Source organism: Eptesicus fuscus, chromosome 21, assembly GCF_027574615.1.
Source record: "Eptesicus fuscus isolate TK198812 chromosome 21, DD_ASM_mEF_20220401, whole genome shotgun sequence".
Taxonomy (NCBI): Eukaryota; Metazoa; Chordata; class Mammalia; order Chiroptera; family Vespertilionidae; genus Eptesicus; species Eptesicus fuscus.
This window is the reverse complement of record NC_072493.1, coordinates 50,536,903-50,551,543: the sequence shown is the minus strand read 5'-3', so window position 1 is coordinate 50,551,543 and position 14,641 is coordinate 50,536,903. Positions and strand designations below refer to the sequence as shown.

The window sequence follows — 14,641 nt, the reverse complement described above, 5'->3', positions numbered from 1 at the left end:
TTGATGTTTCTCTCTCACTCCCTTCCTCTCTGAAATCAATAAAGATAGATTTTTAAAAATATATATTTTATTGATTTTTTACAAAGAGGAAGGGAGAAGGATAGAGTTAGAAACATCAATGAGAAATATCGATCAGCTGCCTCCTGCACACTCCCCACTGGGGATGTGCCCACAACCAAGGTACATGCCCCTGACCGGAATCAAACCTGGGACCCTTCACTCCACAGGCTGATGCTCTATCCACTGAACCACACCGGTTTCGGCAATAAAAATAGATTTAAAAAAAGGAAAAGCTGGGTGCCCACCCGCAACGCACAGCACCCCAACCCTGGGCTCCGTGAGGCAGGATGGGGCTCCTGGGCCGGGGGTGGGGCAGGTGACTGGTGTTTAGCTTGTGCAGAGGGAGGCTGCCATCTACCTACTCTGCGGTGACTAAGCCAGGAAGGCTTCTGAGAGGAGGAGGCCGGGAACCCTTAGGTTGCCCTCCCTGGAGGTGACTGTCCACAGGGAGCCCAACAGGGCTGCCAGGAAGGGGCATTGCTGGCCCCAAGGAACGAATGGATGGAGATGGGGTGATGGGGGCTCCAGTGGCCAGGGAGGTCCAGGAACACCCCCCCCCCCAATCAGGTGGCACTGGCCCAGAGGGCAACTGTGGCCCCAGTGAGCCTGGTGACACAGGACCCAGACTCTGCAACCCGGCCGCCACCGAGGCTCAGTGGTTGAGCACCGACCTAGGAGCCAGGAGGTTCCATTCCCAGTCAGGGCACAGGCCCAGGTTGCAGGCTCACTCCCCAGTGTGTGTGTGTGTGTGTGGGTGGGGGGGTGGTGGCGGTGGTGTCAATAATATATATAAAGAGCCCTGGCTGGTTTGGCTCAGTGGATAGAGCGTTGGCCTGTGGACTGAGGGGTCCTGGGTTCGATTCTGGTCAGGGCACAGGCCCAGGTTGCAGGCTCACTCCCCAGTGGGGGGCCTGCAGGAGGCAGCGAATCAGTGATTCTCTTTGTTGATATTTCTCCCCCTCTCTGCAGTCAATCATAGATACAGAGAGGACAGGACCCACAGGGGACCTTGAGGCCTCCCTCCTGGCAACTGGGTACCTAGCACCCGGCTGGATGCATCCACTGGCTGATTCCCGTATGTGCCCTGACCGGGGCTTGAACCCCCAACCGTGGAGCATTGGGAGGACTTTTAACCAAGCTACCCTACCCACCCACTCTGCCTGCAACCTGGGCTCACTCCCCTCAGCCCCCTTCTGTCTCCCAGGTCCGTGGACCTCCCTGCACTGGCCCAGCCTGCAGGCGGCAGAGCAGACAAACCCTGCAGGGTCAGCCCTGCGCACCCAGGCGGGGGCGTTTCCAGCAGATGGCAACAGCGGGATCTGCCTCCCCCCGAGCCTCCTTCAGAGCCTTCAGCCTCTGGGGCCCCAGGATGCTCCCCAGGATGACTGGGGGTGCACTCGGTGGGACCCATGTGAGGATCAGGGTTGGGGTGCCAATGAGGGTCCCACAGGGATGAGGACCAGGTATCCCACTCAGGAGCGCCTCCCAGCAGGGTCTTTTATTTTAATCGTCTCCAGAGGACATTTTCCCATTGATTTTTAGAGCGAGTGGGAGGGAGAGGGAAAGAGAAACATCGATGTGAGAAAAACATGGATTGGTTGCCTCCTGCACACGCCCCCACGGGGGCACCCCACAGGGCCCAGGCGGGGCAGCCTGCACACAAGGAGCGTGCCCTGAGCCACGTGACCAGAATCAAACGCCGGACCCTGCCGGCGCCGTCCGCAGTCCCGGGCTCTATCCACGGAGCCAGGCCGGCCAGGGCCCAGCACAGTCTTCATGAAGATGGGGCCGGGTGCCCGCAGCTGGGTGCCCGCAGGGGTCAGGGTCAGGGGTTGCTTCCTGGGGGGTGTGGGGTGTGGTGATCCCTCTGGAGACCTGGTCCCTGCCGGCGCCTCCGGGGAGGGACGGTGGCGAGGGGTTGGCAAGGCCCCAGGAGGACGCGAGGTGCCCGGACCGGAGACCGGATCTGCCAGAGGCGGATTTACTGCGACCCCCACACCCGCCCCCGGCCCCGAACCCAGCCGGGGCCGCCCTCTCCTTCCCACGCGCGGTCCGAGGGCCTGTCCAGCACCCCCTCTGCCTCCGGCGCGTCCTCGGGGCTCCCAGGGGGCTCCGCTGTGTCCTCCGCAGCCCCCGGCAGCGTGGCGTCCAGGTCACGGCCAGGGGGGCCCGGCGTCCAGGCGGGGGTCCAGGGCGCCCCGGGCTCGGGCCGCGGCGGGAACCAGGAGAATCCAGGAGCGGGGGCGAGCGCCACGAGCTGCGGCCGCGCGGAGCCCGAGGAGGAGGCGGCGTGCGGGATGAGGAAGAAGATGTAGACGCCGGAGACCACCAGGCCCGCGGCCACCAGCGCGGCGAGCGCCACGGCCGCGTTGAAGGCCCAGGTGGGGCTGTCCAGGGTCAGGCGGCGCGACAGCGGGCGGCCGAGGCGCAGCGGCGGCGGCGGGGGCGGCGGGCGCGCGGCGCGGGTCTTGCGGGGCGCGGGCGGCGGGCGCAGGTAGAGCAGCCCACGGCGCCTGTCGAAGCGCACTGAGCCCTGGCGCGCGGGCGGGGCGCGGGCCTCGCGGGGCAGCAGGCCGACCTGCGTGGGCAGCGCGGGCAGCCCCCCGCGCGGGGCCAGGCGCGTGGGCGCGCGGCACACCGGGCAGGCCACCGCCTCGCCGCCGCCCGCCGTGGCCAGCGACAGGCGCGCCAGGCACTCGAGGCAGAAGACGTGGCCGCAGTCCAGGCGCTTGGGCAGCTTGAAGGCGCCGTCGAAGGGCGACACGCAGATGAGGCACTCCACGGGGGACGCGGGCGGCAGGATGGGGCCTGCGCTCGGGCTGCCGTCCCCGTCCTCCTCGTCCTCAGTCTCGCCCTGGTCCGGGGACTGGGGCGCGGAGAGTGCGCCGGGGGAGCTGGGGCTGGAGCCCTGCGGGACCCGCGGGCGGCGCAGCCAGGGCGGCCTGGGGCAGGGCATCGGGACCGGGCCTGCGGGGAAGGCGGTGGGAGGAGGGTGGTGCCGCAGGGGGTCCCCCCAACATGGAGCAGAGGCGGGATAGGGGGTAGATGGGAAGACTGACGGGCTCTGGAAAGGGCTGGAGAACGGAGACGAACCCAGGGGTCAGTGCAGGTTATGCCAGACTTGGCGGCCCCGGAAATGGGGGCTGAGGGGACCGAGTGGCTGACTGGCGTGGGGAGAGCGGGACCCACAGACCCCGGGAGCAGAGCAGGGATAAAGCCCACAACAGGGCAAGGGCCCCCACCGAGACCCCAAGGTGCCAGGTGCCTTCCTACCTGCTGGAGCTCCTCTCTGGCTGCCAGGTCAGTTTTGACCCCAATCCCTGGCCCAGTGGCCAAGGGACACCAAGCGCCCCGCCCTGTGGGAGGGGCGCTGAGGCGGAGCCACGCCCTTAGGTTCCTGCCTGACTAGTCGGACTGCTCGTCACGCCCACCAGCCGGATGTCTGAGGGTGGTGGGCAGGTGATGGCTCAGGTTGAGCCTGATGCCCCCGCCCCCCCCAACCTCCTGGTGAACTCCCCACCCGGGAGGCATCGGTGCAGGGGAAGCTGGAGGCAGTTCTGGGCTGCAGCCCGACCACAGGAAGGGGCCAGCCGGCAAGAGCAAGACTGGAGTCTGCGGGCGGGAGGCGGGCAGACCCTCAGGGGGCTGCACAGGGTTGACCCATGCCACCAGGCAGAGCTGGAAGTGGTCCCGGCCCAGCCCACAGCGGCACCCACCAAGCCCTCCCAGGCCAGGGCCATCTCCGTGAGGACCCCCACCCCTATTTCCAACCAGCAGGAACACCCCAGGTGGCCGGCCCGCACCCCGGCTGCCATGGTTCTGAGTCAGTGCTTCCCTGGGGAATCCAGGCCCCAGGACGTGCCAAGAATGTGATCAGCTCCTCAGGACTTGGGGACCCCCAGCTCCCGTGACCCCAAGGACGGACAACCCCAAGGACGGACAGCGCACAGGCAGGCAGTACTGCCCGAAGGCAGATGTTTATTAGAGCCGCGGCGGGATCAGCGGTTGGACTTGGCCACGCGCTCCAGCTCGTCTTTCTTCTTGATGGCGTAGGAGTTGGAGGAGCCCTGCGGGGAGGCACAGGTTAGCTCCAGATGGGGCAGGGCCCCCGAACCCCCACCATGTCCTCACCCACCTTGGCCGCGTTGATGAGCTCATCAGCCAGGCACTCGGCAATGGTCTTGATGTTCCGGAAGGCGGCCTCGCGAGCACCCGTGCACAGCAGCCAGATGGCCTGGGGAGCAGGGGGGCCGGTCAGCCTGGGGCAGAGGACACCCTACACCAGGTGGGCGGTCCGGGGCCCCGAGGAATGCTGGGACCACACTGCCGCTCAGCTGGCATGCTGCCAGCTCTGGGGTCAGACTGAGGGCCACAAAGTGAGGGCCACAAAGTAAGTGTAGACACAAAGGGCCCCTGATTCCGGGAGACCAAAGACCCGCCCATCAGGAAATGAAACAAGTGTGCCCCGGCCTGGGCCCTGGATGGAGAATGAGCAGCGACAGGGCGGCACACACAGGACAGAGGGAGTCCTCGATGCTCGGCTGCTGTTAAATTCCTCAGGGAGACAGCGGGCTAGAACGTCCACGTTCTCTGAGAACGTCATCAACTGATCCTCCAATAGCCCAAGACACACACACCGTGACAAAACATACACCAGAATCAAACGGCACCTCAGCTCAATGCAGCCCCAAAGGTCCACAGCTGGGACAGGAATCCCAGCTGCACAGGGCAGGAATCCAGGAAGGCTTCCTGGAGGAAGTGACACTCCAAGTAAAGCATGCAACTGGGCGAACCTTCCCACTGGCCAGCCTCTGCCCCGGGCAGGACTCAGAGGCCCGACTGCTGTGCCTGCCCAGCCACGGGGGCCGCCAGCCGAGGCCTACCTGGTTCACGCGGCGCAGAGGGGACACGTCCACGGCCTGGCGCCTCACGGTCCCAGCGCGCCCAATTCGGGTCGAGTCCTCCCGGGGGCCACTGTTGATGATGGCGTTTACCAGGACCTGCAGGGGGTTCTGGGAGAGGGGAGCGAATGAGCCCGAGGCAGGCCGGGATGCTATGGTCCCCCCTAGACCCGAAGGACCCCTGCGCGCACTGTCCAGCCACGCCTACCTCGCCCGTGAGCAGGTGGATGATCTCGAAGGCGTGCTTGACGATGCGCACGGTCATGAGCTTCTTGCCGTTGTTGCGGCCGTGCATCATCATGGAGTTGGTGAGGCGCTCCACGATGGGGCACTGCGCCTTGCGGAATCGCTTGGCAGCATAGCGCCCGGCGCTGTGGGGCAGGTACTTGGCGTACTTCTCCTTCACCGCGATGTAGTCCTGGGCAGAGGGGGGCCGTCAGGGCAGAGGGACCAGAGGCACCGGCGACCACTCAGGCGGCCCTCACCTGTCGGGTCAGCTGTGGGCGACTCTGCCGTGGGGGGTGGGGGGAGGACCAGAGAGAACGCAACCACACCCCCGGTTTTGTTCCGAAAGTACCTCAAACCGCACAGGGACGTCTGACTCAGACACTGCTGGGGTTTGGGGCTGTCCTGGGTGCTGAAGGACGGTTAGCAGGAGCCCTCAAACCTCTGAAACGGCTGGTTTTTAAAATACGTTTTTAGTAATTTTAGCGAGAGGAAGGGAAAGGGAGAGACTAAGAAACATCGATGTGACTGACAGAGAAACACTGATCGGCTGCCTCCTGCGTGCTCCCGACCTGGGACCGAGCCCAGAACTTGGGCATGTGCCTGACCAGGAAGCAAACTGGCGAGCTTGGTGCACGGGACGTCGGTGTTTCTTTTTGCTTTTTAATGGATTGGTTTTAGAGAGAAGGGAAACACTGACTTGCTGTTCCTTATGCATTCATCGGTTGATTCTTCTGTGTGCCCTGACTGGGGATCAAACCCGAAACCTTGGCCTATGATGCTCTAACCAACGGAGCTACCTGGGCAGGGCCCAGACCGTTGATTTAAGCATCACACAGAAACCCTTCCTGTACAGACATTTCCCAAGGAAACGTCTAGAAAACACCAGAATGTTGGGGAGGGGTTGGGACCAGGAACTTGTGTGTCTACAGGCGCCTCGATAGTCCTTCCAAGAAACACACCCAGGGCCTGTGACTCACACATGAGGACATAACCCAACAATGCTTTCCTAACGATGCAGGCAGTGCTGGCATCTCGGCCGGTCAGAGTGCCGTCCGACCTTCCAAGGGTGAGGGTTCGATCTCTGTTCAGGCCTCATACAGGCATCAACCAATGAATGAATGAATGATTGTAACAGCCGGCTGGCATGGCTCAGTGGTTGAGCATCAATCAACGAACCAGGAGGCATCAGATCAATGTTTCTCTCTCCCTCTTCCTTCCTCTCTGAAATCCATAAAAATATATTTTTAAAAAAACTGGCACAACTGATGTTTCTCTCTAAAGTCCATAAAAAATTGTTAAAACATAATAAAATAAAAATACAAGCAGGAACAGGGAGAGGACAGGGGATGCTGATACTGGGATGAGGTAGGTGACTGTGCAGATAAACTGCGGACACAGCTGTGCCATCGAGGGTCTGGTCCATGTGCCCGGCCCAGGGCGGAGAGAAAACCCGGGGCCCACAATGACACCCACTTCCTGTCAGAGCACCAGGGAAAGTGAAAGCAGGCGTGACGTTTTCCCAGGGCTGCACACACCAAGTCTGGAAGCTAACGCACACGACAGAGCCCACAGGCGACCAGAGACGGAGACGCTCACTACGTTGTCACTAAGTTTGCAGAACTGCAGAGCAGCCCAGGAAGGAACACAACCAACATTCAGGGTGAAAAAGCGGGACTGGTTCTCCGTTAGCAGGGGGCCTCGGCCCCACAACACATGCAGAGGCAACAAAAATGCTTCTTTTAAACAAGAAGGGGAAGTAACAAATGTAACCCAACCTGGGTTTCATTCATCTCCGCACAAATGCAGTCACAAAGTAGTTTGTTTTGTTTTGTGAAGGGCCCACAGAGCGATACCGAGGCCAAGTGTACAACGTGTGGGGGTGAGGGACCGTGGGAGACCTCCCATTTCCAACCTCAAAACCCAGCACAGCTGCAGCAGACAGACTGTCAGGCGTAGGACAGACTTTGGATATCTCTCTCTCTCCCTAGAAATCAATGGAGAGGATATCCTGGGTGAGGATTTTTAAAAAAAATAATGAAGAAGGGTGTCACAACCATTCAACAGGGGAAATGCCCTTTAACAAAGTTTGCTTGGAAACATGGATGTAGCGTATAGAAGATTCAAACGACAAACAGCCTGTGGCCTAAGTTTGTTAAATAAAATGTGCAGAACTGAAACACAAGCAAAACCAGAAGGTGTTGGGACAAATGGATTTCCACGTGCAAAAGAATGATGTTGGACCCTTGCACTTTAAAATGGTTGCAGTGGTGAATTCTGGGTTATGTGCATTTTACTACAGAAGCTGCAGCGCCCCGCCCGAGGCTCAGCCGGCTGGACTGTCAGCAGGACACCGACAGGGCTGTGGCTCAGTCCTTGGTGGGGGGTGGCACGCACAGCAGGCAACCATGGGTGTTTCCTTATTTCTAAAACCAGTAAGCAGCCCGGCTGGCATGGCTCAGTGGTTGAGTGTTGACCTATGAACCGGGAGGTCAGGGTTCGATTCCAGGTCAGGGCACAGGCCTGGGTTGCAGGCACCATCCCCAGTGTGGGTCCGGCAGGAGGCAGCTGATTGATGATGTTTCTCTCTCTTCCACTCTGAAATCAATAATATATATATATCTATATATATATTTTAATGTATTTTATTGATTTCTTTTTACAGAGAGGAAGGGAGAGGATAGAGCAGGCGTCCTCAAACTACGGCCCGTGGGCCACATGTGGGTGTTTTTGCCGTTTTGTTTTTTTACTTCAAAATAAGATATGTGCAGTGTGCATAGGAATTTGTTCATAGTTTTTTTAAAACTATAGTCTGGCCCTCCAACAGTCTGAGGGACAATGAACTGGCCCCCTGTTTAAAAAGTTGAAGGACCCTTGGGATAGAGAGTTAGAAACATCGATCAGCTGCCTCCTGCACACCCTCCACTGGGGGTGTGCCCGCAACCAAGGTACATGCCCTTGACTGGAATCGAACCCGGGACCCTTCAGTCCTCAGGCTGACCCTCTATCCAATGAGCCAAACCGGTTAGGGCAAAAAATCCTCCTGCACACCCCCTTACTGGGGACCGCGCCTGCAACCCAGGCCTGTGCCCTTGACCTCAAAGGAACCCAGGACCTTTCAGTCCCCAGGCTGATGCTCTATCCACTGAGCCAAACCAGATAGGGCAATAAAAATATATTTAAAAAAATAACAATGAGCCCTAACTGGTTTTGGCTCAGTGGATAGAGCATCGGCCTGCGGACACAAGGGTCCCAGGTTCGATTCCAGTCAAGGGCATGTACCTTAGCAGCTGATCTATGTTTCTCTCTCATCTGATGTTTTTAACTCTATATCCCTCTCCCTTCCTCTCTGTAAAAAATCAATAAAACATATATTTTTTAAAAAACACAATGAAATAGATAAGCATATCCTCCAGTAAGCGTTAAAAAAACAACAGGAAACTGTAGCAGCCTCTGTACCGGACACAAGGAAAAATGGACACGGGGGAGAGGGAAGGGGTGTGGTCCGGGCATCTCCCCCTCACCTGTCATTTCTTCAGCTCAGGACGGACCTGCAGGACAGCTCCATGTTCCCAGTGACCCCCCTGGAAGTCCCCCCCCCCCGCCCCAGCTAGGGCCCTACCCGCAAGCCCCGCTCACCTGCAAGGAGATGTCATTGATCTGCACGTCGTCGGTGCTCCACTTGCCGAACAGCTTGATGTCGGGCGTCTCCGCCACCGCGGGGGCCGCAGTCTCCCACTCGTTCATCCTGGGGCAGAACCGCGGGGCCCAGCTCACTGCCTGGGAACTCAGCAGCAACCAGGGGCCCGGGGAGCCTGGGGAGCTGCCTCCATTTCCTGAGCCCTGGAGTGGGGGACCCCTGGGGTTCCCACTGCTGCACGGACCACAGGGGCGCCGGCGATGCCCAAGGCCCCGGCACGGCACCCGCTGCAGTGCCAACCCCAATCCCGGGATGAAGGAGGTCTGCGCCCCTGGGCGAGCCAACAGCACGGACTCTGCTTCTCCCTCAGCAGAACCGACATGTTATCTGCCACGGAGGATGGCTGAGCGCACGCTGCGCAGAGCCGGGCCAAGCGGCACTAACGGGCACGGGGGTGGGGGTGGGGGGGCGCTGTTATGAAGGGAGAAAACCGTGTGCAGAGCGGAGGGTGCATCGTGCACCTCAGAATAACGGGGACTCCCTATGTCAATGTGGGCTGGCACAGGCCAATCCACACTCCGCTGCCCGGCTGCGAGCAAAGCTACGGCGGCCGGCCGGGCTCCCACCACTTCGCCGCGCTCCTCGTGTCCCTCCGCACGTTTCCCGGTAAGAGAGGTGAGGGCTCCCAAAGGGAACCCCCAGGCCTCGGGGCCAGCCCATGGCTCCCCTGGAAACTCTGGAACGCCCATCAGACCCCCGACCCCGAGGCGGCCTCACCTTAGCGTGCAGCCGGGGCGTGTGGGGCGTCTCGGTCGCTCCGCGTGGACCACGCGCTACGCTGACACAGACAGGAAGAGGCCGCGGGTCGCGGGCCTACGTTTTTAACAGGGACGAACACTTCCGGGTCACCGGGCTGCACTTCTGAACCAATCCGGAGCAAGAATGTAAAGGCTTCCTTGGTGAACGCGAGACGCGTAAATTCCGAACGCATGCGCACATGCAGAAGCGTAACCACTAGCAAGCCTGGCGGAAGTCTGACGTCTAGTACTAGCCCGGCCTGGAGGTGTCCTGCGCAAGCGCAGAGGCCACCTGGAGGCCAGCGCCGCCATGTCTACTGAGGGCAGGCGTCCAGTTAGCGTTCGCCGCTGGGTTCGGCCGCTGATTTCACGTCCCACCTGCTGCAGGTTCCGAGCGGGGCCAGTCGGTTGGGCACCGTCTCATTTTTCGTGATGTCTGCTTCGCCGGCACACACACGCCAGAGGCTCGGGCGGCGGCGTGGGGCCCTGGATGACGATTGCCCTCCGCTGGTCCCGGCCGCCGGGCGCGAGCGCGTTTGCGCATGCGCGTGCAACCAGGCTTGGGGGGACCCCCTTCCCCCCCACTCGCGAGCTCGGGGCTGCTGCGGGCCTGGGTCCCAGGGAGGAGACGTTTTCCCGTTCAGCCTGACCCATCACCCAGTCCAGGGCCCCCCTCCATCGCTTCTCCTCCATCCCCGTTATCAGGTGGGGGCGGAGGCGGGGAGGAGCGCTGCCCTGTGGGCCTAGGGCTGCGCCCAGAGGTTGCCTAGGGAACAGGCCCCGCCCTCTGGGGGGGTCCATCTGGAGCTTGAGTTGATGCTGAGGTCACTGGAAGGGTGCAGGGAGTCGGCTTGGTGGTGGGTACCCCGACCTCTTTGCAGCCCTACCCAGTGACCCCGGAGGCCATCGTGGAGAGCAAGTGCCAGCTTTTCACCCCCACCTCTTTCTTTTCTTTTTTTAAAATATATTTTATTGATTTTTTACAGAGAGGAAGGGAGAGGGATAGAGTTAGAAACATCAATCAGCTGCCTCCTTGCACACCTCCTACTGGGGATGTGCCCGCAACCAAGGTACATGCCCTTGACCAGAATCGAACCTGGGACCCTTGAGTCCGCAGGCCGACGCTCTATCCACTGAGCCAAGCCAGTTTTGGTGAACAGCCCCTTTTATAAATTCGTTACAAAACAGGCACAGGTTATCGAGGGTCTGCTAGACGCTCTCTTTCTCCTCTCCCTTCCTCTCTGAAATCAACAAAAATATATTTAAAAACAAACACATGTTTTTATTGATTTCAGAGAGAGGGAGGGAGGGTGAGGGAGAGAGAAACATCAATGAAAGAACCATTGCTGAAACCGGTTTGGCTCAGCGGATAGAGCGTCGGCCTGCGGACTGAAGGGTCCCGGGTTCAATTCCGGTCAAGGGCATGTACCTTGGGTTCGGGCACATCCCCAGTGGGGGTTGTGCAAGAGGCAGCTGATCAATGTTTCTCTCTCATTGATGTTTCTAACTCTCTATCCCTCTCTCTTCCTCTCTGTAAAAAAATCAATAAAATATGTTTTTTTTAAAAAAGAAAGAATCAAAAAAAAAAAAAAAAGAAAGAATCATGAAACGTGAATATAATAGAATCAGGGGCTAGAAAGGGAGTGGACTGACAATTCTGGGCCGGGGGGTGGGGGGAAAGAGGTGGAGGGGAGCTATGGGGGGAAAAAAGAGGAACGAGGAACAATTGTAATAATCTGAACAATAAAGTTTTATTAAATTAAAAAAATAAATTAATTAAAAAAAAAAACAAGAATCATGGATCGACTGCCTCCTGCGCGCCCCACACTGGGGATCGGGCCTGCAACTCTGGCCTGTGCCCTGACAAGGAATCAAACCCTGACCTCCTGGTTCATGGGTCGATGCTCAACCACGGAGCCACACTGGCCGGGCAGTAAGTCCCAATTTGGGGCAGCCTCGTGGTGCACCGGAGACCAATGGTGAGAAGGCCCAGGGAGGGCACAGGGCCTTCAGCCAGTGGTGGGGAATCTGAGTCGCCATGGCATACCCACGCAGAGGGCCAGCGACTGCGCTCCTTCCCCCGCGATAACGGGCGAAGCCTTCATGTGCCACCAGGATAGGCAGGTGGGTCAGCATCCCCCCAGGAGCCCTGCAGCCACCACACGCTCCAGCCTCACTGCGTGTGGTAAGACCACGCAGAGCTCCACACCACGCCCCGACGTCGTCCCCGGACAGGGACACTGACCCCGAGGCAGCACCTGCAACGTCCAGGCACCCACAGGGCGCGGCACAGTCTCGGGGCTCCTGAGTCACACAGTGGGGACACAGGTGGGTCATCACCCGTTGGGCTGCTAAGCCAAATCAGCTAACAAGATGAGACTTGTCGCCGGGCCCGATGGGCTCCATGGTTGAGCATTGACCTATGCACCAGGAGGTCAGGGTTCAATTCCCAGTAGGGCACATACCCAGGTTGTGGACTCGATCCCCAGTGTGGGGTGTGCAGGAGGCAGCCAATCCACGATTCTCTCTAATCATTGACGTTTCTATCGCTTTCTCCCTCTCCTTTCCTCTCTCTGAAATCAACAAAAACCTTTAAAAATATATACATATATTTTATTGACTTTTTTATAGAGAGGAAGGGACAGGGAGAGAGAGAAACATCGATGAGAGAGAAACATCGATCAGCTGCCTCCTGCACACCCCCTACTGGGGATGTGCCCGCAACCAAGGTACATGCCCTTGACCGGAATCAAACCTGGGACCCTTGAGTCCTCAGGCCAACACTTCTATCCACTGAGCCAAACCGGTTTCGGCGGGATCTATTTTTTAAAATAAGTTTTCATTGATTTCAGAGAGTGTCCAGCGGGCAAAGGGGGGCTCAGATCTTAGGGACACAAGAAAACAGAGGAGTCCCATCCCTCGCACAGCTTCATTCCCGCCCCCCCCGCCCGTGGGAGACCCTGCCTTTGGCAGGGACACAGCCCAGCACCGCCACCTGGTGGCCACTCCACAAAGTGCAGCCTCCCAACTGCCTCCTGGGTGGGGCTGGTTGGGTCCAGGTGGGAGGGGTTGGGTGTGTCTAGAGCCTCCAGCTCCCTACCCAGCAGCCAGGGAGGGAGGCATCTGGGTGGAGGAAGATGGTCTTGAAAAAGGTGGTCCCTGGAGCCAATCCTCAGCCCCTCTAACCCTGAGGCTCCAACCCAGCACCCACCCACCTTCTGGACACAGGATCCCGGCCCACCTCCCTCAGCCCTGGGCACCCAGCCCCTGGCAGAAGACACGTTTTACAGTCTTTTCACATTTATTAATTCCTAGGAGGAATGAGAGAGACTTTCCCCTCCACACACTCCCCGCCCAGGGGGAGTGCAGCCTGGAGCTGCAGCAGGAGGGAGCAGAGCCTGGGAACCAGGAGGCCCTCAGGAGCCGGGTCTACAGCTGGATCAACGTTCTGGACAAATTTGACAAAAGAAATGGTAGGAGGGGGAGGCACCCTGAGTGCAACCTAGGCAGACCTCCCCAAGCCCCCCCAGGAAGGAAGCAGCGGAGTCAGCTGCCCCCGACCCCTGCCCAGGCCTCCCTCCTGGCGCTCCAGCTGCCCCAGTTGCTCGCTGCCCCAGGGCCATTGCACCTGCTGGTTCCCCCACCAACCCCAGCAACACACTAACCCATAAGCTGGGCAGGGCAGGCCCCACAGAGGGCGCAGGCTGGGCAGAGGTGGGGGTTGTGGAGGGGCAGGAATCTGGCTCTCAGAGCCCAGGGGGACCTCACCTGCCACCTGGAGCTCCACAGGGTCTCTCAGCTCAGACACCAGGGGCCACCGGGAGCGGTAGCGGCAGCTGTACTTGCCGGCGTGTTGGGGCCCCACGTAGGTCAGCACCAGGTCCTCGGAGGGGCCATAGGTCAAGGCCACCACCTCGCCTGTTCCCAGCAGCTCCAAGGATTCGTGGGCCACGGAGGTCTCGCAGCGCAGGGCGGCGTCCGGGCCCGGACTCACCTTCCCGCTCCACAGGGGCCGGAGCCGCGGCTTGGGGAGGGGTCCTGGGTGAGGCGGGGGGTTCGGCAGGTCAGTCCCCCTCCCAGCTGCAGCCACCCGCCACCAGGCCCTCCCCTCCCCCACGGAGGCCCAGGCCTGCGGGCCGGCCCTCCACACCTGCTCCCCTTTGCTGGCCCTGAACGCAGACAACCGCCCTCTCACCTCGTCTCTGGCGCCGGGGGACCCCGGAGACACCCTATTCCTCAGGACCCCGAGAGTCCCCCACACCTGGGCCCAGTTCTGGGGCTCTTTGGGGGGGGTCCCCTCGTGTGGCCCCAGGACCCAGGTGAGGGAAGGGAGACATGATGGTGGAAGTGGTGTTCCCCGCAGAGCAGAGCGCCCCCGCCAAAGGTCAGGAGGCGGGACCTGCGCCCCAGCCTTCTGCCCCGGGGGGACCTTGGTGAAGACATTGGAGGGACAGACGGACCCCAGGGCCCTGGGGGTGACACATGAACCCTTCACCCTGCACACAGGCCCGGCGGCGGGGGTCTAATGGAAGACACCACCACCGGCTGCTGCCTCAGGGGAGTGTGTCCTCCCAGGAACCAAGAGGTCCCGGGTTCGATTCCCGCTCAGGGCAGCTGGCCAGGTTGTGGGCCGCTCTCCAGTAGGGGGCGTGCAGGAGGCAGCTGATCCATTATGTTTTCCTCTCTCTCTCCCTCTCCTTTCCTCTGTGAAATCAATAAAATATATTTAAAAACACATCCTCCAGGCCCGGCCAGTTCGGCTCAGTGGATAGAGCGCCGGCCTGCGGACTGAAGGGTCCCGGCCGGGGTTCGATTCAGGTCAAGGGCACATGCCTGAGTTGCTGGCTTGATCCTCAGTGGGGGGCGTGGAGGAGGCAGCCGATCAATGATTCTCTCTCATGATTGATCTTTCTATCTCTCTCTCCCTCTCATTTCCTCTCTAAAATGAATAAAAATAAAAATATTTAAAAATATATCTTCACTCTGACCTGTTTGGCTCAGTGGATAGAGCGTCAGCC

General features: G+C 59.9%; 2 protein-coding genes across 2 annotated transcripts; both read right to left on the bottom strand.

The window, feature by feature from the left end:
- Positions 1 to 2,041: 2,041 nt before the first annotated feature.
- On the bottom strand, positions 2,042 to 3,016 carry RNF225 (ring finger protein 225). The gene has a single exon (XM_054710276.1). It carries the CDS (start codon positions 3,014 to 3,016, stop codon positions 2,042 to 2,044), a length of 975 nt encoding a protein of 324 aa, XP_054566251.1.
- Positions 3,017 to 4,009: 993 nt separating this feature from the next.
- On the bottom strand, positions 4,010 to 9,710 carry RPS5 (ribosomal protein S5). The gene is made up of 6 exons (XM_008161093.3): positions 9,604 to 9,710; positions 8,826 to 8,934; positions 5,170 to 5,379; positions 4,944 to 5,072; positions 4,196 to 4,294; positions 4,010 to 4,127 (listed from the first exon to the last, which is right to left on the bottom strand). The coding sequence occupies exons 2-6, from the start codon at positions 8,931 to 8,933 to the stop codon at positions 4,059 to 4,061; spliced, it is 615 nt and encodes a 204-aa protein (XP_008159315.1). The 5' UTR covers position 8,934; positions 9,604 to 9,710; the 3' UTR covers positions 4,010 to 4,058.
- Positions 9,711 to 14,641: the final 4,931 nt, after the last annotated feature.

What these genes read in the sequence shown, in the direction of transcription:
- RNF225 (XM_054710276.1), bottom strand. Translation starts at nt 3,016, where the DNA reads ATGCCCTGCCCCAGGCCGCCCTGGCTGCGCCGCCCGCGGGTCCCGCAG.
- RPS5 (XM_008161093.3), bottom strand. Translation starts at nt 8,933, where the DNA reads ATGAACGAGTGGGAGACTGCGGCCCCCGCGGTGGCGGAGACGCCCGAC. An exon ending in TCAATGACATCTCCTTGCAG is followed by an intron (nt 5,380 to 8,825) that starts GTGAGCGGGGCT and finishes CCCTCTGCCCAG; the next exon opens with GACTACATCGCGGTGAAGGA. An exon ending in TCCACCTGCTCACGGGCGAG is followed by an intron (nt 5,073 to 5,169) that starts GTAGGCGTGGCT and finishes CCCCTCTCCCAG; the next exon opens with AACCCCCTGCAGGTCCTGGT.